Raw genomic sequence first — 17,435 nt, forward strand, 5'->3', positions numbered from 1 at the left:
AGTGCGGACCCGCCGGAGCGCAGTCGACTGGTGTGTGTGTTCGTGTGTCCGCGTTGTTTCTCGTCCGTACCCGTCGAATCCGGCCGTGCGCCGTCGCTCGTGTTTGAGTTTGTGTCGGTGTCGGTGACTGTGCGTGCGTCAGTGTGCGTTATCCGCCTCCGGTAATTCGACTCTTCTGTATTATCGTTGTTGTCAGTCCGTACTCGCAACAAGAAAACAAATAGTTTAGCGTGATATATAACGTGTGTTTGTAATTCTTAGTTAATTTTATATTTTTTTAAGTTGTGTGATTAATTTTTTATTCGGTGCTTTTATCACGTTTTGAATTATTGAAATACTGTGTACGGTAAAATCACAGCCGTTGTTATGGTTTTATGTGCGTGGAAAACGAGATGATAACATGACGTCGTTTGGCGTTGGCTGTGCTGCTGTTTCGGTGTCGACGGCGGTCGCCACCACCGGTTCAAAACCGTCCATTGGAAATAACGGGAACGATCGTCGTGATTGATCAGATCGGTATATGTAAACACGATGATGACGGTCAACGCATTTCCGACAATAATTATTTGCTCTTGTCTTTGTTTTACGCCACACGACGAACGTTAAGTGTTAATTGTTGAGTGCAACGCGTTAGCTAAAAACTAATTTTTATAATTTTTTGCTTAAATTTTGAGCAGTGCGTGTTTGTTAACATTTCCGTTGTGCATTGATTGCCATCGCCAAAATGTCCTGATTCGGACGCAATGCTATTGTGGATATCATTGTTAACTTACAAGGTAAGCTCACGTGTATTATATTAATTATTGCTTAATGGCCATCGAATTTTATACAACATAAAATTTACTTTATAAAGTTTACAACTTTATAATACTTATAGCCGAGATTTGCTTATTGTTTAAGAACATTGAAGCTAAATCATTGTAAAAACATGCCCAAATAGTCCATCTTAGCAAATACATTAATAATTACTAATGCACAATGAATTTGAAAGTAAAAGTTTGTTATTGATTAGATTTTTTGCTATTAAATAATTTTCTTAAAAATATTGTTTTTGTGTCAAGTAGTAGTTTAATTACTCAGTGAGTCAAATTATTGGTAGAAATATTACCTACAAGTGATAATGCAAGTATATTTTAGATAAATGTAAATTTATTGAAACAGTTAGTTCTAGTAATTTTATATTCTGTTTAAAATTATTGTTATTTTTCAAGAAATATTTACCTTTTTTGTATTTTATATATATTTTATTTAACGAATAAAAACTTATTGATTTTCTCATTCCTGGCTCTTATCACATCTCATTGAATTAAATTTTTATTGAATTTATTTGATAGTTTAACAGAGTATTGAGTTATTTAAATAATCATCATGTTAGCAAAATATGTTTATTATTAAAAGAATTTTATTAGGTTAATGAATAGTTAATTACTATACTTTCCTAATATTTTCTTAATAATCTGTTGTAGTATTTTAATTTATTAGTTCAGTTTACCTTAATTATCAGGTAACAGATTTATTTAATGATGCAATGTTTAATTCAATAAATTAAGTATTTATTTAAATATCTATATATAGAATGTTCAATGAGTAAGGAAAGAGGTTTCTATTGTTCTTGTTATTTGTTCTATTTATTCTCACCTGTTTTCTTACTTTTTGAAACTGTGTATATGTTAATCTAATTTAAAGCCAGTTTCATTATCTTAAAATTATAATTTTTAATCTAGTTATTATTGTTAAATTTGTTTTTCAATTTAAAAAATTCTTTAATTACAATAATACATACCAATTATTTGAGTAGTTTTATCAAAATGTCAATTTAAAAAAAACTTAAAAGAATTATTGTTTCTATCAAATGCATTGAGAAATAAATAAGTATTCAATTTAAATAGCAAGGTAGCTCAGTCTGTAATGAGTCATGTCTGAATGCATAGATACTAGGGTTTGATTTCGTTATGCTGGTTTTGTGTATGTGTTCTCATTCTCTCTTGTTTAAACAAAGTTTTTAGAGAAAACATTGTTAAACATTAATTATAAATTGATGAAAACTGACTTGTTATGGGTTTTAAATAACTTATTAATAATACATTTTTTTGTATACTAATAGTTTTTTTCCATATTGTACATTTTTTAGAAAACAATAATCAAAATGTTTACTTTTTCTTTCATTTTGTAAGTACATCAATCTAATTATTGTTTATAATCATAAGGTAGTGAAATAGTTTAAAATTGTTCTCAAAAAGATGAATTGATAAATATAATACATAAAAAACAGATTTATATGCATTTAAAAATTTCATATATGTCATTTATAGAAAAGTAACAGCTGTGAAAAATCATTGCTTTGAGTTGACAACTCAATTTAGATAGAGTAAAGTTTAAATTTTGTAAGACTCATATTTACTTAACACCTTTTTAAAACACATTAAAAAATTTTCAATCAAGCAATTACAATTTTTATATTATAAATATATTATGACTCAAAGGAAATTTGTATAAAAATCTACTCTTAAAATAAAAATGATCATTTCTAGCCTTCATTTATATTTCAAATTTGTAAAAAAAAAATTAAAAAGTTTTTATTTACCTGTTAAAATTAAATATTTCTTAATATAAAAATTAATTAATTTTAAATAAAAAAATAATTGTAAATATAATTAAAAATTGTATAAAACATATTTTGTTTTATACATTTATTTTATTTATCAATCAGCAATTTTTGATTAATTTTGTAAAATTCGATAAAACAAATATTTATATTATGTAAAAGTTCAAATAATACTAGTTTTATCTTATTAGATTATTATTTATATGTTTATTTTTTAATTATTTTAATTTTAAATATACTAAGATTAATTGTGATTAGATGCATATCTCAATTTACTTGTGATAAATTAGTAAAATTTATTTCAATTTCAAATAAACTATTTTAATATTATTTTAATTAAAATATCAATAAAGTAGTATTATTCACGGAAGAGATACAGTTAATAAGTATGTATTTATGACATTAGTCATAATTATTAAACAAAATATTTTTAAAAATTATGGGTTGTGATGATTTCATTAATTAGCAATTATAGGTCAACAAATTTTTAAGATATAAATGGCTTTTTCTTTATTTATTTAAATTTAAATTTAATTTAAAAATTACTATTTGATATTAGTATACTAATTTAACAACAAATATGCTAACAGTTTTTTTGAAACAACTATTGAAATTAAAGTAAAAACTATTATGTATTTTATTTTTAATTATAAGACTAAATTTCAAAAAATTATATGATTAAAATGTCTTTTTATCACAAATTTAATATATATAGTACAGTTATTTATTTTTTCATTTGGATTGTTACAAAAGTAATGATTATAAAGATTACAGAAGTACTACAAGAATTAAATAGGTAAAAAAAAATATTACAAGGTCATAAGTCTTCCTTTATTGATTATTAAAATTTTTATCATTAAAAATTTTTTTTTTATTTTCATTTATGCATATAAGGTCTTTTAAAGTGAGGACCTAACAACTGCATCAGTGGCTTTGCCCTTCTGACGGTCATATATTGTATATATTACATGTAATATATAAAAATAACATTTTATTTTTATTGTAAAGAGTTATTGAGTTTAATTAGATAACAATCAAAAACTATGAGTTTCTGTATTTTGTTGGATATATTGTTATTTATTTTTATACATAGATTGGGTATGGAACGTAGGTGGAGTATGTGTTTCACCAGTACAGCTGTACCCTCTCACGCTACATAACCATTCTATTTATTAAAATAAATACTTGTCTTAAAATTTGTATCAACCCGTCACATTTTTTGCAAGATAAAAACTCAAAAATGAGTATTTCAAGATTTTGAAAATAATGAAAAATAACAGTTATTTTTTCTTACTAGTGATAAATATTAAAAAATATGATTTGAACATGATTTAAGGGACAATAATTATTTAAAAATAAAAAATTTAAAGAAATGATAATTGAATCAAAAGTTATTGGATTTGTCATATCTTGACTCACTCTGTATACACAAATAATTTTTCTGATTCCCAAAAGGTAAAATAACTAGCATTTTATCTATTCAATGATTGAAACTTAAATGATTGTTGATGTGATACTAATAAGAAAGCACTGGGCTAAGGTTATTAAGTATAATTTAAAATATTCTCATATGATATATTAATGTTTTAATATAATGCCTGTAAAAATACTGAGTACAATTCTGTACAGTAAAAATCAATTAAAAATGCTGGGTACCCGTAAATTATTTGAAATATGGGTACAGAACACATCTTTAGTGATGACACAATAAATGTTTTATAATTATATATCTTTAAAATATTTTGAAAAAAATGATCAGGAAATGTTAAATCAGAAACTGTGTTATATAACACATTGTTATCTAATTGTTGTTCTTAACTATTATTTACTCATTAGAAAATGGTATGTTAATTATTATAATGGAATACTGCTAAACATATGGGATATTCTAAATCTTTAAAAATTATTGTATATTTATATAAACAACTATATTGAACTCTAATTGTCAAAATAATTAAATGTGTTATAGTACTTGTATTTATATATATAATGATTAAATTTGGTTATTACAATTTTGATATATTAAAAAAAAAAAAATTGCAGTCTAAAACAAATGCAATTTTTGAAATTATAATATACTCTTCAATCGTAGGAATCTTGATAAAAATGTGTTGGCTGTAATTTTTAAATACTTAACTTAATAAAAAATACCAAAAATTAATGTAATTTTAAAGATTTTTTTTTTTTTTTACAGGAATAGAACCTTGTATTGAACTACAACCATATGTCTTCCATAGTCCCATGTGCTGGAGAAACCAAAAGTCTTACAATGCAGAACGCCCATTTCCACCTCCGGGTAATACTTTTCTATTTAGCTTGTCTAAATGTTATTTCTGGTAGTTCCAATATAATCAAAACTTTTGAAGATAATGAGGGAACATCACTATTTAATCATCTTGTTGTGGACAAAAATACTGGCAGGTTATTTGTTGGTGCCATCAACAGGATTTACCAACTTACACCAGATCTCAATGTAACCAATCGAGCGGTTACTGGCCCCATAGATGATTCATTTGAATGTGGGGCCAATATGTGTCCTAACACAACCATAAAAAATTTAACTGACAATGTAAACAAAGTACTTGTTATTGATTATACTACATCTAGGATAATTACTTGTGGTTCAGTTTTACAAGGTATGTGCACTGTTAGAAATTTAAATAATATAACTGATACAGTTCAACAAGTAAAAGAAGCCGTAGTTGCCAATAATATTGAAGCTTCTACTGTAGCTTTCATAGCTCCAGGGCCTCCAAATCCACCTGTTACTCAAGTTATGTACATAGGTGTTACTTTTACTCGCAATTCCCCTTACCGTTCAGATGTGCCAGCTATCGCCTCTAGAAGTTTAGATAGTGAAAATATGTTAAGTATTGCTCATGTTGGTGTTATTTCTGGCACAAGAGTATTTGTCAATACTTTAAATCGAGAACGATACTTAATCAATTATGTATATGGCTTTAGTTCTGAAAGTTTTAGTTACTTTTTAACTACTCAAATGCGTACAGCAGCATCACCATCACCTTATATATCAAAGATAGTGAGATTATGTCATGAAGATAAAAATTATTACTCATATACAGAAATTCCATTAGAATGTATTAGTAAAGATCAATCATACAATTTAGTTCAAGCTGGCTATGTTGGTAAAATCGGTTCAGACTTAGCTAAAGATCTTGGCATAACACCACAAGATGATGTACTGTTTGCTGTATTTTCTGGAAGCAATGCAAATGATAGTGAATTAAAAAGTGTACCTAACGACCAAAGTGCATTGTGTATTTATTCACTTAAAGCTATCAGACGGAAATTTTTACAAAATATAAATACATGTTTTAGTGGTAAAGGAAATAGAGGTCTGGATTTTATATCACCTAGTCATCCTTGCATAACAACAAAACTTCAAGCAATTACTGAAGACTTTTGTGGTATGGACGTAAATACTCCTTTAGGAGGAGAATCACCTATGACAGCAGTACCTGTACTGACATTTGATTCTCGTCTCACTGCTGTCACTGCAACATCTACTGGTGATTTTACTGTAGTGTTTGTTGGTACTAACACTGGCCATGTTAAAAAAATTGTTGTAGAAAGTTCTATTAAGGCTATTGAATATGGTGATATAGTCATTCAACAAAACTCTCCTGTTAATCCAGATCTTATAGTTGATCAGCAACAAATGCACTTGTATGCTATGACTAAAAACAGAGTTTCAATGATTAAGGTTCAAGAATGCCATATGTATAGTACTTGTTGGGATTGTTTGTCTGTTAAAGACCCTTACTGTGGGTGGTGTTCATTAGAAAACAAATGTAGTTTACGCTCAAACTGTGAAGATGCTGCAAATGATCCTTTGTATTGGATACCATATAAAAGTGGTAAATGTACAACCATTGCTTCAGTCACACCAAGTCAACTTCAAAAAACTACAGCTAGAACATTAGAAATTGTGATAGACAATCTTCCATTACTTGAAGGACCTTTTTATTGTGCTTATTCTGTATTTGATAAAGTTTTAATTACAAATGCTACAAGAAAATCATTTGGTGTAAATTGCACAACTCCACGTACTGATTTACTACCTTTTATTCCATCAAATCAACATCATTTCACTACAAAGCTTTCTGTCAGAACAGCTACTGGTCCAGACTTTGTCGCTACAAATTTTACATTTTTTGATTGTAGTACTTATACATCTTGTACTCAATGTGTAAATTCATCTTTTCCATGTGATTGGTGTGCTGAAGCACATAGATGTACTCATGATACAGCTGAAAACTGCAGAAATGATATTCTAGTTACTGGAGTAAACCGTGTAGGGCCTAGTTTTAGGAGTGGACCATCTTTTTGTCCAACTATTAATGGATCAGATACTGGTAGTACAGAAATATTAATTCCTTCTGGTATAAAAAAGTCTGTAAGAGTGAAAGTCCATATAATCGGTCAGTTTATTGCTCAAACTCGGTTTGTATGCCAGTTTAATATTGAAGGTCGGGTGTCTAGTGTAAATGCTGCTTTGGTTGCTGATACTATTTACTGTGAAACAATGGAGTTCAGTTATAACTCACATTTACCAAACATTACAGCTACTTTTGCAGTAATTTGGGGTGGATCTAAACCACTAGATAATCCTCATGACATTCATGTTGTGATTTATCGATGTAGTGACATGGCTGATGATTGTGGTATGTGTTTGGCTCTACCAGAAAAATATAAATGTGGATGGTGTCAAGCCAGTCATAGTTGTGAAGTTATGGATCAATGTGATAGAGCAGTTGGAATATGGCTTAATCGTAATAAGACTTGTCCTAATTTGCATATAACATCATTTTGGCCTCTTGCAGGTCCATGGGAAGGTGACACAAATATAACAATTTTAGGAAAAAATTTAGGTAAAAATTTTGAAGACATTTATAGTGGTGTCACTGTAGCTGGACTGCGCTGCCAACCATATCGTCATTTATATGAAATGACAAGGAAAATTGTGTGTCGAGTAGATGGTCCTGGCAATGAAGATAGAAGAGAAGGACCAATTGTTGTGCAAGTTGAAGGTTATCGGGGTGAATCTAAAACAAATTATCATTTTGTAGATCCTATAATTACTGGTTTACACCCAGGTTACGGCCCAAAATCTGGTGGAACAACTCTAAAGATTTTTGGTAAATTTATGAATGCTGGAAGCAATATACAAGTATTTTTTGAAAGAAATCTACCTTGTGTTGTCATTAATAGTACTCTGACAGAAACAACATGTGTGACTAGTGCTACAGATGAACAAAAAGTAGGAAAAATTAGTATGCTATTTGACAACTCCTATAGAGCATTTGATCTACAAACATATGAGTATACAGATGATCCTAGTATAGAAACAGTAGAGTCAGGAACTCCTGGTCAAGTTAAAGTTCCCAAAGGAATAGTATCTGGTGGTATTAAAGTGTCAGTAGCTGGTAAGAATTTTGCTTTTGTCCAGACTCCACGTATTTATGTTTATTACATGAATACTAAATATTTTGGCGATTGTCTTGTACTTAGCAATTCTAATTTAATATGTGAATCACCTAAAGTAGTACCACTACAACGAAATCAACCTGATCCAGATAAACCATTAGAATTAGACTATGGTTTTGAAATGGATAATGTCATTAATGTTCAAAATATATCATCAAAAAGAGGTTATTCTAAGTTCATGCTATTTCCTGATCCAGTATACACTAAGTTTGATGAAGACATTAAGTTTTATAAAAGTGACTATCTTACAATTAATGGTCATCATTTAGATAGAGCATGTCAAGAAACAGATGTTATAGTACAGATTGGCACAAGCTATTGTAATGTAACATCTCTATCTCGTCACCAGCTTACATGCCGACCTCCTGCTACTCAACCTTTAGCTAAAATTGAAGATAATCGTTTAACTGGTAGTCAAGAATTACCTGATGTTATTGTCTTAGTTGGTTCTAGCTTAAAATTTAATATTGGAAAACTTAGTTATGCACCATCAAGTATCAACAGTCCTTTAACAAAACCAGCCTTATTTGGGGGCATAGTTGGTATGATTATAATATGTATTATTTTCATTGCTTTCTTAATAGCATATAGACGTAAATCAACTGAGAGCAGTAGAGTCTTAAAAAATATGCAAGAACAAATGGATATTTTAGAATTACGTGTAGCTGCTGAATGTAAAGAAGCTTTTGCTGAATTACAAACTGAAATTACTGATATTGCTGGTGATCTCACCTCTGGAGGTATTCCATTCTTAGACTACCGTACATATTCAATGAAAATCTTATTTCCAAATATGGAAGACCATGGTGTATTACAACGTGAAAAACCTGAATTAATTAGAAAAGAAAAGGGAATTAGGCTTTTTGGACAACTAATACTTAATAAAACATTTTTGTTATTATTCATAAGAACTTTAGAAAGTAACCGTTATTTTTCAATGCGTGATCGAGTTAATGTTGCTTCATTAATTATGGTTTCTTTACAAAGTAAAATGGAGTATTGTACTGATATATTAAAGACATTATTGGCTGAGTTAATCGAGAAATGCATGGAAGGTAACAGTCATCCTAAATTATTGCTTCGGAGAACTGAAAGTGTTGCTGAAAAAATGTTGTCATCATGGTTTACATTTTTATTATATAAGTTCTTAAGAGAATGTGCTGGAGAGCCACTATACCTTCTGTTTAGAGCAATGAAACAACAAGTGGACAAGGGTCCTGTAGATGCTATTACATCTGAAGCTCGATATTCATTAAGTGAAGAAAAACTCATTCGACAATCAATTGACTTCTATCCAATGACTGTGTATGTTTCAATTTCACAACAGACTGCATTTGTTACTGGTCTAGATCCCAATACTGAAAATATTCCTGTTAAAGTGTTAGACTGTGACACAATTTCTCAAGTTAAAGAAAAAGCTTTAGATACTATTTATAGAGCAATGCCGTGCAGTCAGCGTCCAAGAACATGTGAACTTGATGTTGAATGGAGAACTGGTACATCAGGCCGCCTTATACTCTACGATGAAGATTCAACAACTAAAGTCGAAGGTGAATGGAAAAAACGCAACACCTTACGCCATTATATGGTGCCAGATGGTGCATATCTAAATCTAGTATCAGTTAAACAAATGTCAACCTACAACTTATCAATTTTATCTGACAGAATGGATAAACATAAATATGAAACACTAAATCTTACTAAATTCAACTATGATAGTCCACCATATAGTAGAGCTACATCACCTTTGAACAATGATCAAGATGGTGGACTTAAAAGTTGGCATCTAGTAAAACATCATGATAATGATGCCCAAAAAGAAGGTGAGCGTGGTAACAAGATGGTTTCAGAAATTTATCTTACTCGGTTACTAGCTACAAAAGGTACACTCCAAAAGTTTGTGGATGACCTATTTGAAACTATATTCAGTACAGCACATCGTGGAAGTGCTTTGCCTTTGGCCATTAAGTATATGTTTGACTTTCTTGATGACCAAGCAATTCAGCATGGTATCACTGATCATGAGGTAGTGCACACTTGGAAAAGCAATAGCCTACCTTTAAGGTTTTGGGTAAACCTTATAAAAAATCCAAATTTTGTTTTTGATATACACAAGTCTAATATTGTGGATTCTTGTTTATCAGTTGTCGCTCAAACATTCATGGATTCTTGTTCAACATCAGATCACCGATTAGGCAAGGATTCACCTAGTTCTAAATTACTTTATGCAAAGGATATACCATTGTACAAAGATTGGGTAGAACGTTATTATACTGACATCAAAATGATGTCAGCCATATCAGATCAGGATATGAATGCTATGCTTGCTGAAGAGTCTAGAATTCACATGACAGAATTCAACACTAATTGCGCCTTGTATGAGTTGTATATGTATGCTGCCAAGTATAATGAACAATTAATGGTCACTCTGGAAGAAGATGAATTTTCACAAAAACAAAGGTTAGCTTACAAACTTGAACAGGTGCACAATTTCATGATGGTTGACAAGTGAGGGGTCCAATAATCAAAACCAATTTTAGATAGATTTTGCTCAATAACGAGTATTAATGGGTCTTTGGGGTTTGCTACTTTTATAGAATTTTATATAAATTGTGGTATGTATGTAGTACAGTAATATTTTTAAGAAAATACTTATGTGTATTAATTTATAAAAAAACACAACTATAGTTAAGCCAAATTTTTATGAAATGGTAGAAATAAGAAATTTAGATATATATTATTTAAAAAAAAATCTCACTCAAATATAGGAATGAAATAATTATAATAACATATCCATTGCATATAGTTCTTGCCAAAAAGATGTTACCAATATTATATTTCATTATATGCATTTCCTTTACAGTTATATTACAAAATCATAAAAGCTTTTAGAAATTAAATCCCAAACCAATTTTTCTGTTGATTTTTAATACTACTTCAAATTTAATTGAAATTTTTATATTTTTGAATATCCGTCCAGATTTCTACCATACTTTTTCTCTTATTTGTGTACTTTTATTTATTAATTAATATGTTTCAACCTATTCTATAAGACTGAGTTTAATTTATGTATGTACATTTTTTTTGTCAAATTAGTGTATATTAATTTTTTGTCTTGTATTCAGTTGTTGCTCCCAAACCTATTCTGACTAAACCCAATGTAAAATATTATACTTAATTACTTAATTTATCCAATTACCATTTTATACAACTAAATTTTTATACATTATACTTACTCATTTTATATAAATATTTATATATATAAATCATTCCAACACAAAGGCCATTTTGTGTAAGCAGTATTATCATGTATTTTCATAAAAATAATCATAGAAAAATAAATAAATATTTTGTATCATCAACAAATTTTTATTTGCACATAGATTGTGAATTATTATTTAGCTTTTTTAACAAAAGTACTACATGTTATTCGTGTACATATATATATAAATAAATATATATTATTTTTTGTTGACTTTGTTATTACATTTTAATTGTATATTTTGTATTATACTGCCTAGTCCTCATTTTAGTTTTATGCTTTGTTTTATTTTTATTTTATTTATCAAATTTTTATTATATTCCGTAAAATAGTGTTTTTATTGTGATTTATACTTAAAAAAATAATTCAAAGTTGTTAGAAAAATGGCTTTAATAATCAAATACATACAAGATGTANGATTTATACTTAAAAAAATAATTCAAAGTTGTTAGAAAAATGGCTTTAATAATCAAATACATACAAGATGTACACATTGGTATTTATTAAAATATACTTGAATGAGAAAATACCTCTAACAGTAATATTGAAAAACTTAACAAGCATGGAATAATGATTTATTTATATTTATTAAAAGTTTATTTTTGGTTTTTATGTGCTTTATACAATCAAAATTATATGAGTGTTGCACGTAAATTAAATAAGTATTTTCCTACAATTAATTTTTTTTTTTTTTAATTTTGAACCATTAAAAATAAAATATGTAAACTTTTAATGTTAATTTTTTAAAGTTAATAATTACTATGATTTAGATTAAATGTTTTCTAGTATAATATTCGATGAAACTACTTAATAAGACTAAATGTATACATCCTGAAAAGACATTTATCATTTAATGCCTTTACAATTAATTTTGTTTGTCGTGTACGAATGCAATTTCTACAAATGTAGAAAATCCTTGCTATTTTTTTATATTGTGTAACTGTTCCTCCAGAATTTCAATAACCGTGCAACATTTCGACTGTCATATCTCTATAATATTAGTATGTGTAAAATCGTGTTTATGGCATTTGTATCATTGTAATTTTCAAGTTCTATTTTAATTAGGTTCCTATATAGAACATAAGAAACAAATGCATACACTAATGTTTAATCAAATTACCCTTTTGTCTAGCCCAATGGAATATGATTTTATAATAACATCAACAGTTGAAATATTATATTTATTTCTTTAAACTAATAAAAACCAACAAAAAATTATGTAATAACTTTGTAATGCATGTAACAATATATTTGCAAATTGTATAATTAATGAATCTTAAATAAAAATATACATATAATACATATGCTAATAACTATGTGTACAATAATGTTCGACATTTATAAGTGTAATATTTGTACTGTGTGTTTGTGTACCCTTTGTGATCGTGTGTGTAAATAATAAATTATATAAATGCACACGTAATGATTTTTTTATGTATATTTATAAAATGTATGTGATGAAACAAAAATATAATGAAAATTGGAACAATATTTTATTTGTTTTTATTATTGTGTTAAAAAAATGAATAATTTTTTAAATCAAAAGGAAAATTATTAATTTACAATAAGAAACGTGATAAATATGAATGTAGTTGTGTGATAAATTTTCAAACGCCTGCTTGTATAAGTTTATATTTGAAATATAACATCAAGTGATCCACTAAACAACAGCATAATGATTACGTAATGATTACTCATTGGTTCTCAATTGTAATTATTAAAAATGTAATCACTTTGTCTCACGCGTTCAATCAAAATGTGCCGTGGACTTAAAACGAGACAAAAAAGATGTCTGAAAACATATTAATTTTTTAATCTGCTTTTTATTCAATTGTTCTTTAACATAGTATTGAGGTGTATATTAATAGCCGTGTGTGTCCGAATGTATTATAACGCATATTATACAAGAGACAACCAATTCCATCGTTAATTAAAGTATTACTGTAAGTACTTGGTGGTCGACAAATGAATCAACCGCAGGTTTAAAAATGAAAGCCTTTGTTTTCGAAGCTATTTATGTAAAATAATTTAAACCTGGTAATAATAAAGGACAAAACGAGTGTGATGTAAATCAATCATATTATTCAGATAGGATTCTCTGTTAAAATTTAATCTTGGTAAAATATTAAATAATTTTAATTTTATGTGACATAGTAAAATTCTAGATTACTACAAAAGCTACAAAAAAAAATAATTCGCTTGTTTCAAGAACAGATTTGCTTGATCATACAATACAGCGATCCATGTTAAGAATATATAAATTTATAAAAAACAAACCGTGTCTGATGAATATTTGTACACCATATAGAAATAATTGGAATGGTCATATAATATTTTGACGGCTTCAAATAACAATAAAACGACGGTGTCGAACCTTGAGCCTCGTCATTGGTATGTGTATTGTTTTCAATACTCTGTTTTCTTTCTATGGGCTTTGTTTTGTCACTCGTATTACCCACCGAATCGACTTAAGACCTTAACGGCATTCAAGTGACTCACAAGGTTTCAATTTTTTTGTTAAAATTTTAAGTAATTTTTTATTGATATACTAATATTTCTCTTATATGAAATGAAAGCATTATTATAAACATAAACGTGAACCTTTAATAAAAACTAACTTAAAAGAGTTAGTTATAATGAAAAGTGATTTTAAATTATTTTTGTATACTGCATATCGAAGGTAAATTGAATTAAAGGAACGTATCAACCAAAATTGGAATTTTTCGATTATTAGTTTTTTCAAATAATGTACATTATATATAAAATATTTTTTAAAGAATAACTAACATTTTTTCATAAGCTTAAATGAAAAATGAAAATTTAATTTTACTCTCTCAAAAAATAAAAAATTGGTCAATACGCTTCTTAAATTCTAGATTGTAAATATTTTTCCAGATTATTATATATCACGTCGATTGGAATTAAAATATAAAAAAAATTATTGCTTATTTTTTTCATTGAACGTAGATGAAAAAGGGTATAAGTTATCAGCCATTGTATAATTATAATCAATTCATTTTAATGTTCTTATCGTAGTGTTCGCAGTCGATAAAAATTAGGATATCTAATCACGCGAGTAACTGGCAAGTTCCAAGTATTTGTCGGTGCCTATTATAAAATAGGGGCCCAAAAACAACTACCTATGCACTATTAATTTAAATTATGGGTTTTAACTTAAAATTACTGGTGATATATAATTGTTATTAGTAAACAATTAAGGATACATTGTATTAGAAGTTTTGTGAGTTTCATAATAATCAGATTTTATATACCTGAACGTATTACTGTCAGAGACGTAAGTTGAACAAAATGTTTGGGGACAAACATAATTTTTCTCCTCCTTAAAAATATTTTCATGGAAATGAACATGTAATTTTTTTGGGGAGCGAAACCTCTATTAGACCTCTTAGATTACGCCTATCATTATTGTATCCATGATGACCGTATTTTGCAATTAAAATTATATTTTATGGATGGGTAGTAATGGTAATAGATTCTTTTATGATCCTCTATGATTTTCTATGATCATTTGATCGGTATTGTTAATACACATATGTAAACATTTAATTAAATATGATTTTCATTAAAAACACATTAAGACTAAAATTTAACTTCTTTTACATAATAATGTTTTTAGATCAATTTAAAAACTATTTTGAAGGTAATTAAAACATTTAAATGATCCTATAAAATGTTTGAACAAAATATTGATAATATTTGTGTAAAATTATAATTGCAAGCATTTATTTTTGCTCATATTGTTGCCTTTTACGAAAACAAGGTTTTTTAATGGAATATATTCCGGACGGAGGCGAGTCCGTTGTTGGGAAGATTGTTATATAGATAGTATTCCATTTACTAACTGATCTCTTGCACAACAAACTGATAGACTTTTGACCTAGTCTCGGTTCCTGTACTGTAAGTGTCGCTCAATCGACTAGACCGCAATAGCTGTAATATAATAATAGATTAAAATCACAATTTCAATAAAATTTGTGGAGGGACTTATTACATTAAATTTACCCTTCTATAAACTTTTTTTTTTACATAATAATATACATGTTTTTTTGAAATATTGGTGGGACTAAACCCTCCAATTTGTCTTTATGATTAAAATTAAATACTATTTCTAAATGAACAATAAATTTAAATTATTTTTAAAATAATATAATAATAATAAAATTTATTTGATATTTTGAATTAACTTAACGACTTAAATAACTTGCCTTTATGATATAATATTATAATATTATGACAACAAATTATTTTCTAAAAATTGTTGTATCAAGCCCTTTAATTTTTATACAGATTTGTCATAAAAGTAATAACTACTTATAACTTTTTTTATAAATATTCCGAAAAAATTACAATATTAAATTATTAAATATTAATCTCATACTATATTTAATTGCTATAATAAATATTTATTCATATATTATACTTAGAAATCAAGAACTACTATTTAGGAATAATGAAGGAAATATGAGTTTATTTTGCTTTTGGAATAACCCACCAATTTTTTAAAATTAAACACTATCTACAGATTTGCATCAAAGCGTTTCTATGCTAGTGATTTTAATCACTGTCAGATATCATTTATACTTGTCCCAATTGCCACGTCCAAATAATGCCGCGACTCCACTGTACTACCTTTTTGTTAATTTAAAAATGATAAAAGATTTATTATTACAAATTAACTATTTTAATAATATTGGCTGTTTTTTTCGTCCCCTTTATTATGTTAGTGGTTAATTATAGATATTATATATAATACAGATAATATCTATATATATTATACAAAACTAATAATTTAATTTCATCTTAAATATTAAAATATCAAATAAAACTATTAAATTGAGTTTAAGTTAAAAAAACCGGGAAGATTCATTATTGAAAGAAACTATGATTGTACATAGCATATTTAAATGTTTACATGTTTTACATTTTTTTAATAAAGTTATGCATCACAAATTAACAAAATTATTCAACCTTGTACTTAAGAACTAAAATTTTAAGTAATATCGAAGGTGTTCACTTATTGGTGGGTGTTCGGTAACTGAACCTATAAAATTGTTAACACATGTTGCTAAGTAATGTGATTAAATAACAGACATGATATATTTTACTTAATTTAGTTTTAACCAGTTTTTATTATACATAATATACAATTACTGTTATCGGTACTAATACAAGATTAAATAGGTATTCATTTATAGCAGTAGTGTTAAATAATTTTATATAAATAAGCAATAAATTTAATTAATGATAGATAATATTGGAGTTTTTTTAAAAAGTTTGATATTCTTGTTAACTTGTAAATACAATTATCCTTTAATTATCATTATAACCATATTTCAAATGAATTTTGGGTTTTGAAACTTAGTTCTTAGCAGTTCTTCAAGTAATTTGATCAAAATTTAATTTTATTGACTTATAGAACAAGTTGTAATACAATATTTAAATGTTATATTTTATTTTAAATGTTAATATTATATTTTAAATATTAATTTAAACTAAATCAAGTGCAATATACAATCATAATTTTAATGACTTTTTGTAAAATAATTATTGCTTTTTTTAACATCTCCAAAATATTTTATTATTTATCACTTCCAAATATTTAAAATTTTTTTTTTTTTAATTTCAAAATATCCATATTTTTGCACTTTTTTTATAAAAAAAACTTGATGTGTCGATAAAAAAATTTTAAGACAAGTATGTATGTACAGTATTTAGTTATGGAGTAAAATATTTTAATGGATTAAGCGGTTATGGAACGCAGGTGCAGTATACGTATACCAGTACGGCTGTACCCTCCTACGCTACATTACCACTCTATGTATTAAAAAGCCTATAACTCAAGAAATGTTTGTCCTAAAATTGTTATCGAATTGTGAAATTTTTTATAAGAAAATGGTTATTTCAAAAAAAAAATTTTTTTTCAATTTTTGAGGGTAATGTCTTCTACTAGATACGATTTGTGATCTTTTGACATATTGTTCATCAAAATTGGTCCAGCGAGAGCTGAGATTGAGCGTTAACAGACACAAAAAAAAAAAT

The 17,435-nt window shown here is 27.3% G+C and overlaps 1 protein-coding gene across 1 annotated transcript; it reads left to right on the top strand.

The window, feature by feature from the left end:
- The first annotated feature begins 42 nt into the window (after window positions 1–42).
- LOC126904883 (plexin-A4) lies at window positions 43–10,750 on the top strand. Its single transcript, XM_050684222.1, has 2 exons — window positions 43–776; window positions 4,800–10,750. Exon 2 carries the CDS (start codon window positions 4,830–4,832, stop codon window positions 10,623–10,625), a length of 5,796 nt encoding a protein of 1,931 aa, XP_050540179.1. The 5' UTR covers window positions 43–776; window positions 4,800–4,829; the 3' UTR covers window positions 10,626–10,750.
- The last annotated feature ends 6,685 nt before the right edge of the window (window positions 10,751–17,435 follow it).

Source organism: Daktulosphaira vitifoliae, unplaced genomic scaffold (assembly GCF_025091365.1).
Source record: "Daktulosphaira vitifoliae isolate Bord-2020 unplaced genomic scaffold, ASM2509136v1 Scaffold_4, whole genome shotgun sequence".
In the NCBI taxonomy this organism is placed as follows: domain Eukaryota; kingdom Metazoa; phylum Arthropoda; class Insecta; order Hemiptera; family Phylloxeridae; genus Daktulosphaira; species Daktulosphaira vitifoliae.

Excerpts from the sequence above, each read along its gene's own strand:
- LOC126904883 (XM_050684222.1), top strand. The coding sequence starts at position 4,830 with ATGTCTTCCATAGTCCCATGTGCTGGAGAAACCAAAAGTCTTACAATG.